The sequence below is a fragment of the Ahaetulla prasina genome, chromosome 1 (genome assembly GCF_028640845.1).
Source record: "Ahaetulla prasina isolate Xishuangbanna chromosome 1, ASM2864084v1, whole genome shotgun sequence".
Classification (NCBI taxonomy): domain Eukaryota; kingdom Metazoa; phylum Chordata; class Lepidosauria; order Squamata; family Colubridae; genus Ahaetulla; species Ahaetulla prasina.
Window position 1 is genome coordinate 96637267 of NC_080539.1, and position 10462 is coordinate 96647728.

General features: G+C 36.5%; 1 protein-coding gene across 1 annotated transcript; it reads right to left on the reverse strand.

Annotated features, from left to right (window-relative positions):
• Nucleotides 1–5053: 5053 nt before the first annotated feature.
• LOC131192917 (A-kinase anchor protein 12-like) lies at nucleotides 5054–9408 on the reverse strand. The gene is given in 4 exon segments (XM_058172556.1): nucleotides 5054–6094; nucleotides 6248–6282; nucleotides 6285–6536; nucleotides 9231–9408. Coding segments are annotated over 4 exon segments (657 nt in total). The 3' UTR covers nucleotides 5054–5902.
• Between the last annotated feature and the right edge of the window lie 1054 nt (nucleotides 9409–10462).

Consider the following 10462-nt stretch of genomic DNA (forward strand, 5'->3'; position numbering starts at 1 on the left):
TTAGTTGCATATTGAAAAGGGGCCTGAAAAATATAAATGAAACTATCATCCTTGATATTATATATTATATGTGCTGTTACTACAGGCAGGAGCTCACTTCACAAGGAAACCAATTTAATTTGGCTAAGTGGGAATCAGATTGCAATTATTACCTATTCTAAATATAAATATTTCTTGATTCTAAAGTGCAGTTAAATATTCCTTCTTTAATATAGAATATACTTCAAAATGATTTTACCTAGGACTGCAAGACATACTAAAAAACAAGTTGTTTCTTTTCAATTTTGTGCCTCCTTTCCTGCAGTTTTGAATTTTAATTTTTATTATTTCTTAATAAATAAATACATTTGTGTAATCTATAATATCAACTTTTTTTAAAAAAGCCTATAAGTTAACTCATTCATTGACTTTTGAAAGATAAAATAAACTTTATGAAATGCCACAAGATTGTAGTTAATAAAAGAACTAATAGAAGCTAATATCTTAAACCAGAACAAAATTTGTAACTGAAGATGATATTATAACAAAGAATATTCTATTTGCAGATACGTATTATTGAATATATATATGCTTATACCTCCTTATATTTACTCATATATGTGTTTATATACTATATAATCTTTTTTGTATGATACCTATATATATTGTTGTGACAAAACAAACAAACAAACAAACAAATAAATAAATAAATAAAATTTGTAGATATTGTAAGCACTTAAATAGACTATCTAATTGAGGGAGCAACAAGCTTCTTCAACTACATTAAACTGTCTTATCACGTCTAAGAGGTTCATAAGAAAATGCATTTGTGTAATCTATACTATCAACTTTCAGAAAAAAATGTTCTAAGTAGCCTATAGGTCAGTGATGGCTAACCTTTTCTGGACCGAGTGCCCAAAACGCGCGCACCTGAACCCCCAAAATACAATGAGCATGCGCCCCCCCACGCGTGCCCTCCTGTGCATGCCCCTCCCCCACGTGCATGCATGGCATAGACCCGAAGACCAGCTGGCCAGCAGGAGGCACATGCGCATGCATTGCAGAGCTGAACTGGGGCAACATCAGAGAGGGCGCTGCATGCCACCTTTGGTGCGCATGCCATAGGTTCGCCATCACAACTATAGGTTAACTTAAACATTGGCTTTTGAAAGATAAAATATTTATGAAATGCCACAAGGTTGCATTTAATAAAAGAACTAATGGAAGTGAGAAAGCCAATATCTTGCACCCAGAACAAAATTTTTAGCTGGGGAAGATGATGTTATAACAAAGAATACTCTAATCAATTTGCAAACATGTTAATGAAAATTTTGAATATTTAATGCATTTAAATAGACTAATTGAGAGAACTTTTTTACCTATTCTATCACATCTAAGAAGTTCATAAGGAAATGCATTTGTGTAATCTATAATATCAACTTTCAGCAAAAATGTTTTTTTTATTTAAAAGTTTTTTTTATTTTTTACAACAAACAAACATAAAAGCATCTTCAATCCAGTTACAGTGTGCTGGTGGGTGGTTACACATCTCTTGTACAATTTCAAAATAAACATATCTTTCATTCATCTAATCTTACATTACTTCCATCTAATATCTATCCAAATCTCTTACTCAATCAGTTTTTAATTAACCAGTGGCTGTAACATTTCATGATCTCATTTCATGTTAATTTCCCCAAATTAGTATTTTATCTAATAACATTATTCATTCCATCATCCTAATCAATTTAATTCAATTATTTCTCTTGATAGCAACCTTTCTCAAATCTTTTCTAGCATATCCTTCTTTCTAACCATTGGTAAAATAAATTCCATATCTTATAGTATTGCTTATCTTCTTGTTCTCTGATTTCGAATGTCAATTTACTCATTTCTGCACATTCCATTATCTTCCTAATAATTTCATCTTGCAAAGGTAATTTCTCATTTTTCCAATTTTTAGAAAACATAATCCTAGCTGCTGTTATAACATTCACCATCAAATATTTCAATTCTCTACTATACGCTTCAGATATAATCCCCAACAGAAAAACTTCTGGCTTAAAGTCTATATGTTTTTTAATCATTTTCTCCAACCATGTGTGTATTTTAGTCCAGTATCTTTTGGCTTCGACGCATGTCCACCACATATGGTAGTATGATCCAGGTATCTGATGGCACTTCCAACATTTTTCAGATTTATCTTTGAACATTCTGGCAATTCTGGTCGGGGTAGATGCCACTTGTAAAACATCTTATACAAATTATCCTTATATGCTGTAGACATTGTCATTTTATAATTATATGTCCATAATTTCTGCCATGACTCTAGATTTATCCCATGTCCAAAATTCTTCCCCCAGGCAATCATCGTTTCTTTTACTTATTCTTCTTCTAATTTAACCTCTAATAAATATCCATACAATTTCCTAATTAAATTGTCATCAGTACCTGTTAAAATCTTATCAAAACTAGTCAAATTGTTATAGAAGCCCTCTGTTTTGGAATCTTTATCGTATCTAGAGTGTATTTGCAAATAAGAAAACCAATTCATTTTTATGCCTTCTGTTTCTAGTTCTTGCATAGTTTTTAATTCACCCTTTTTGTTCAACAATTCATTGTATCTAACAATTTGTTCCTTTCTAAATGTTATTGAATATGAGAATGCCTTAATAGGTGATACCCAGACTGGAATTTTAAAAAAATGACTTTTCTTAATCCTCTCCCAGTTTAATAACAAAGCCTCTCTTACAAAATGTCTTCTAAAATATCCCTGCATTTTAGCTTGTCCATACCATAAGAAAGCATGCCATCCCAATAGCAAGTTGTGGCCTTCCAAGGTCAATATTCTATTATGCCTTAAAGTTATCCACTCCTTGATCCACCTTAAATTTGCAGCTTGGTAGTATAATTCCCAGTTGGGTAGCCGAAATCCCCCTCTTGTTCTCACATCTTGATTGCAGAAAATGACTTCTGTAATAGAGTTACTAATGCTTGGAACACACTACCTGACTCTGTGGTCTCTTCTCAGAATCCCCAAAGCTTTAACCAAAAAATGTCTACTATTGACCTCACCCCAAGAGGTCTGTAGGGGGCGTGCATAAGAGCACAAACGTGCCTACCATTCCTGTCCTATTGTTTCCTTTCATTATATCCAATTAATATAGTTATTACATACTTATGCTTACATATATATGCTTATATGTTATATAGTTATTTTCATGCTTATGCTTATATATACTGTTGTGATAAAATAAATAAAATACATCTTGCAATAATTTTAATTTTATCCTCGCTTTTTTACTTTGCCAGATATATTTCAACATTATTTTATTTAATTCCTCAAAATATTCTTTCCCCAATCTAATTGGAATTGTCTGGAACAGATACAAAATTCTAGGTAGTGTATTCATCTTAATCACTGATATTCTTCCAATCAATGTTTTATGGAGCCTATAGGTTAACTTATTTACTGGATTTTGAAATATAAAATAAACTTTATGAAATGCTATAAGGTTTTATTTAATAAAGGAATTAATGTAAATAATAATGTAATACTGTAGAGATATTGTCTCATTAAATTTAAGTTAATTACTAGTTATATGTTTAATTTAGATTAAAAAATTAACTTATAAATTATAAATATCTATCATGTGGAAGTGAAAGCGTTCCATTTTTCTTCACCCTTAAACATGTTTTTCTTTTCAATTTTCTGCTGCCTTTCTTGTAGTTCTGTATTCTAATTTTTCTTGAAATTTATTAAAGCTGTATTCATCAACTTTCAGAAAAAATATTCTAAGGAGCCTATAGGTTGTTTTATTCATTGGATTTTGAAAGGTAGGGTAGCTAAGAGCTAATGAAAGTGAGAAAGCTAATATTTCACACCCAGAACAAAATGTGTAGCTGGAGATGATGTTATATCAAAGAACACTAATTACTTTGGGGATACCTATTATTGAACATTTTAAATATTATAAGCACCTAAATAAATAGACTAATTGAGAGAGCAAGAAGCCCTCGTTTTCGTCTTCAGATAAATTAAATTTTCTTACCTATTTTATCACATTTAAGGAGCTGTGAGACAACAATTCAGAGGTCCAGAAGTAAATACATTTATTATTATTATTTATTATTATTCTATCAACTTTCTGGGGAAAAAATATTCTAAGGGGCTTGTAGGTTAACTTATTCATTGGTTTTGAAAGATGAATTAACTTCATAAAGTGCCACTCAACTGAACAAATTGTTTCATTATGCTCTTCTGTCATGTCTAAAAAAGAACACATAACAGCATATGCAAGTTTTCATTGTTTAAATTTTTAAAAATGTACATAAATTGGAATGAAGAAGCTACTTTTGTTCTGACATAGTTGAACAGACTGTATAACAAAATATTTTAAAATATTTTGATGTGGTCAATGTGATGAAGAAAAGATCAGACTTCATTACTCAAACAGAAATGTGGAAGCAAAGAGATGTCCTTGAATACGGAATGTTATTATGACTAACTTCCTACAGCTCCAACAACAACCCCCTCCCAACTTCCCCAGCTAAAATATGTGGCAGTTAAGAAGCAAAAAAGAAAATTGTCTTCCAAAACTGACATGCAAACTAACAAAAACTCTCTCTTTTTTTGCAATGCTTATTTTTCTCAGCCCCTAGCCTCTCCTGATGTTTTCCTCTCCTTTGTCACAGCACCGGGTTGCAAGGGGGGAAATGTATGCGCGCTATCAAAGAGGATTCTGGGCGCTGTGCTCAGTAGGGAATTTTTTTTATTTATTTACATTTATATCCCACCCTTCTCCGAAGACTCAGGGCGGCTTACAGTGTGAAGGCAATAGTCTCATTCTATTTGTATATTTACAAAGTCAACTTATTGCCCCCCCCAACAATCTGGGTCCTCATTTTACCTACCTTATAAAGGATGGAAGGCTGAGTCAACCTTGGGCCTGGTGGGACTCGAGCCTGCAGTAATTGCAGGCTGCTGTGTTTTAATAACAGGCTATCTTACAGCCTGAGCCACCACGGCCCATGAGAAAGGAAGCTGCCAGCAGTAGGGAAAGGCGAACGGCAGGTAAAGAAAAAAGTGGCTTCCTTCCCTCATGCTGCTCCATTTCCCCTCCCCATTAAATAGGATCCTGGGCACTGTGCTCAATAGGGAAATGGAAAGGGAGGTGCTGGCATGAGGGAAAGGCGAAAGGCAGGCAAAGAAAAAAAGTGGCTTCCTTCCCTCACATGGGCTACGTGGAAGGGAGTAGGGAAGGCAGGCAAGTGGGCCTGGCCACATAGACTGCCGGGAAAGCCATGGGGAAGGCAGGCAAGCATGGCTGGCCCATGGGGGAGCTAGCTGGGGAGAAGCGAAGGAAGACTCACCAGCGATCAACTGGGCAGCGTGGTCAAAGCAAGTGAGGGAACCAGAGAGCAGCAGCAACTATGCCACAGACGTGACTCTAGGCAGGCGAAGTGCAAAAAGAAGTGAGGGAGAGGGGCGGGGAAGGGCCAGTCAGTGGCAGCATTTGCCGGTTCGCCAAACTGTGCATAATCGTTACTATTGGTTCGGGTGAACCGGTCCGAACTGGCTGAATACCATATCTGGTACTGCTTCAGCATTTGGTACACATCATTTGATTTTTGTTCATTTTGAGAAAGTCTTTGTCTGGCTTCTTCATCAGAAGATTAAGTTTTTCTGCTTCTTCTATTTGATGAGCCTACACAGTTTAAAATTTCCCATGATACAGAAGTATCAACTTTTTTCTTGGGCTCCTCTGAACTTTCTTCTATTTTTTTGTTCCTCACCATTTCCTTTAATATATCCTGTCCCATCTTTTTCTGGTGTCAGTTTTTCTTTTTCGAATTCTTTTTCAACAATTATTACTTCTGTTGTCACATCTTTCTCCATTTCCTGTTGTTTTTCTTTCTCAGATTACAATTCTTCTTTAGATTTTCTGAAGCTTGTCCTTTTTCTAAACCCAGCCCAACTCTGGTTAAAAAACTTCCTTAGAGGTGATGCAGTGTCATTGTTTAATGGGCTTACTGGAGACTTTGGAGAGTTAATCCCACTGTTTTTAATTTCTGCCTCTTTGTTTTCTGCTTCAACAGGATTTTCCCTTACTTTCTCAGAGGAGGTTTCTCATTCCAGCTCCTCAGCCTGAATTTCTTCCTCAGTTTTCTCTACAGAGGCAGTGATTTCACTTTGTGTGGCTTCTCCCACTATCTCTGTCTTGAATTGTTTATAGTCTCCAGCCACATCATTTCACCCTTCTGCAACCTCTGTGACCTCATCTAGTAGCTGAACAGGTTCAGTTTCTCTGTTTTATCCTTTTTAATTGTAAATTTAAATCCAACTAATTTTAAAACCTTTTTAAATCCAACATCATTTGATGGAGATACACTAGGTTGGTCTTCTTTTTCTTCTGATGCCAGCTGTTTATGAGCATCATCTGTGTTTTTCTGTACCTCATCTTCATTTGACTTGTCATTTAAATCTGGTGGGCTGGTTTTGATATTTTCAGTAGATTCCTTTTCCAGAATTAAATTTTCAGCTTTTGTTTCACCAACTGTAAAAGATATTCAAAGCTGATAAAAATGTAGATGTGACATTACAGTTAATTAATTAATTAATTAATTACAATGGAGAAATTCAACCATCCCTTATTCTGTTAACTTTTCCTGGATGTAGGTTCCAATCATGTCACAACTATCTGTTGCAAATGTACTAAAGTTAATGAGTATAAGTGGATGTAAGTCTCACTTCATTTTTGAAGTGATAAATTTTGTATTTATAATAGAAAAAAACTGCAATAGACATTAATATCAAAGAAAATTTCAATCCAGGTTTGTTTTCTTGCTTACCATTTTTTCTTGAATGCTTATTATCTCATAATTTTCTTAGCTAAGTCTCATCTTATGCATATTTCAAAAATGATTCAAAATAAATGCTTTAAAAGTTGTGCAAGTAAAGTCAATTCATGATATAATTCTTAAAGAAATTGAAATGTTTCTTTTCAGACTATATGTAAAAAAGATGGTGTGGTTTAACAAACAACATAAAGGTGATTGCACAAGGGTCTTTTCAAAGAATGTACTGTCCTAGTGTGAGGAACGGGCTCTATTTTATTCGGATAATGAGATTGTGAAGTTGTGCAGTGTCAGAAGCAAGCCAGTGGCGTGGCTCACATTGTGTAGTTGTCCAAAAGCACTCAAATTGTGGTTTGATATACAATTTTTGAATGTCTACTTATTGAACACATTCTGGAAATGGTATGCAATTTTTTGCATAAACTCCAGTTATATTCCAAGTCTAGTGTTGCTGGGCCACAAGTCCAATAAACCACAATAGGCCACAAGTCCAATAAACCCTAGCCATGGGGCACAGTGACAGGTGAATGGAGTTACTAAAACTCAATAACAACTACAATGCCATAAATTACTCTAAATTTATTCTAATTTAGAAAATTAAATCTCTACAGGCCTTAACATTTGAAGTGAACAAACCTGTGCAGCATTTTCTGGACTATTGCCAAAAAACCCTACATTCCTCAAAAATCAATCTTTATTATCAAAAGATCAGAACTCTCAACTTTCTTTTCTCTTTTCCGGAATTCCAAAGAATCTTTCCTGTAGCCATAAAACATCTCCTTACCTTCTTCTAGTCAATCTGCCTACTGTTTTTTCAGCACTTCTGGTTTGTGGTTGAGATCCATATGCTCTTTGGTAATTTCATTAATGCTGGATATCTGTCCATTTTTATATAAAATCTACACTGAGAAATGAAATACAAGAAGGAAAAAGTAGAGGAAAAATAACAGCCAGTCAGTTCATAACAATCTTTTAATTTCCATATTTAGTAGAAAGATAATGTATTTTAGAATATGTCTTTTATAGTTTGGAAATCATAAAATGTATCTCTGTGGCAGGTGACTAGATTGCACTTCTCAGTTTTTCAAAGCAGATGCTTCCAAATCAATTTGACAATTTGGAAGAATTTCTGTATATGTGGTAACATCTTTTTAAAACTTATTAACTGAAGTATGAAAACAGATTGATTCTAAGATGAACTGTCTATTGGAATGAATACATTACTATGACATTGGAACGGGAGGATATGTGTATATTGAGTTGGTCTTTTTTAATACACCTTTTTCTTTTTTAATGTCTTGATTGTTTTGTTTCCTCTTGATACGACTAGTTACTACAATTGTAACTAACTAGTTAGAATAATCTAATCAGATCAGATTATAAAGATTAAAACCACCAGACACCATATCTGTTTTTGAGTGCTAGAACAGGGGTCTCCAACCTTGTCAACTTTAAGCCTGGTGAACTTCAACTCCCAGAATTCCCCAGCCAGCTTTGAATTCTGGGAGTTGAAGTCCACCAGGCTTAAAGTTGACAAGGTTGGAGACCCCTGTACTAGAATATATTGAATTTTGTGACAGTTCCTCTAAATACCTACCACCTGTCTATCAGAGGATCAGCTTTTCCATTATGGGCAGTCCTCCCCTTACAACTGTAACTGAGCCTGGAATTAAGGTCGCAAATTATGCATAATGTCAATTGTTTTATTTATTTTTTGTTATTTTTTTTATATCTTGGGAGTTTTGCATTTTAACCTTTTCTTGGATAAAATAAAAATAGATGGTTACAAACAATCCTCACTTTCACCACCAGCAAGAGAAAGCATGTACCGAGGCCAGAGGTTGTTTTCCGAGCTTTTGGACTCGTATTGGAGCCCCTCCTCAGGGAATCTTTCTCCAGCAGTGTGTGCTATGGGGTTTGTGTGTGTGTGGTATTTATATGGTATCTCGTTGTGTGTGTTGGGGGGGAGGGGGTTTGCCGTTACTTCTTCTCCCAGGTATGCAAGTGGGGGAGCGCAGGAGAGGAAGGTGCGGAAGAACCCAGCCAGGTACAGTACTCGGACGCCTTAAATAACGCCTAAGGAACAAGGCATGAAGTGAGATACGAAGACGCCGGCAGGCCGCTACGGCCGAGGGGTCCGACTAAAGCTCTTACTCCTGAACGGAAGCGGAGAGGGCTTCTTCGGACAGACAAAAGGTAAGAAACTGTTTTTTAGCGCTACGCAGTGCCCTCTCTCAGGATAGCACAGTAGGCGCCTCCGCAGCGGCCACGCCCAACCCCTCCTCCCACGAGAGGGAAGGGGGAGGCAGATGCTCCGGGATCCCCCGGAAAGTTTGCGCGCGAAGATGCGAAGCGGAACGTTCTGCAGAAAGAGCTGCTTACGTCCTCCTCGCCAAACTGGCAGCCTCTTCCAGACATGCGCCGTGGAGACAGAGACTCTCGTACGTTGGAGAAGTCCCCCGGCTCTCCAGGCTCGGGCGCCGTTACCGTTGGCGTCTGCCCTCCCGGGCTGGGAATCTTCCGCTGCGGTGGTCTCATCTTGCGGGCTCCGCGGTTCCGTACGGCTCCCATGTCTTTCTCTCGCTCTCTCCCCGGCGTCCGTTTCTCCAACCCCTCGGGCCGAGAAGGTGGGGGGGGGCGACGCTTTTCAACCCAGAGAAATAGGCGCTAGCAATAATAGAGCCGTCCAGGCAGCTGCGCTCTTCGGCGCCTTAACTTCAGCTGCTCGGGAAAGAAACCAGCCCTAGTACAGGTCTCCTACGTGAGCAGGGGGTTGGACTAGATGACCTCCAAGGTCCCTTCCAACTCTGTTACTGTTAAACCCAGGTGGTTTCTGCAAACTCCTTTACAAAGAAAACTATCATTCCCTCATTATTACTAAACCGTGTTGGGAGGACAGTAGTTGAATCGAGACATAGGCTAAAATAGTGTGTAAAATAGACCTATTCTTCTATTCTGTGAGGATTGCGAAAAGAAAAAACGGAAGGGAAGGGAGGAGAGGAGAGAAGAGCCCAACCCTGAAAATTATTTGGTCCTTAAAATTCTAGTTATCTGCAATATTAATACTGGTGTATTTTATGCAGTTTTGCTATAATAAAAAGTACTGCATTGATGGGTTCCAACATTTTAATTAATGAATAAATTGGATACATGTGGGAAGTAATTATGTATGTCCTTGTCATCATTTGATGTGTAAAGTTTAGAGTATATTTTGGGAAGATAAAGCTGTAGTTCTAAATTATATCTACTGATACCAATAGGATCTGATCAATAGGACATATCCACGCTAAAGTGGGTATGTGGATATATATCTACTGATTCCCCTAAGATAAAATTTATTAGCTTAATTTTTAAAGACAGAATAATCTCTTAACCTTAAACCTAAGGACAAATTTATATACCATTATAAATTCTACAGTGTAATTTGTGAGATTCTCTTTGTTATAAAATCAACAGAAAGAGAAAAGAAATTGACAAAGAAAGGTCTCAAACCTTCACATACCAAGATAAACATTTTTTTTCTTTTTTCTTAATTTTCAGAATCCGTTCTGTTATTTCCAAGATCAGGTTAAGTTACAGTTGTTTACAAAACCCAAGTAAGGAACGTGGGATTGTTTGTTCCAAT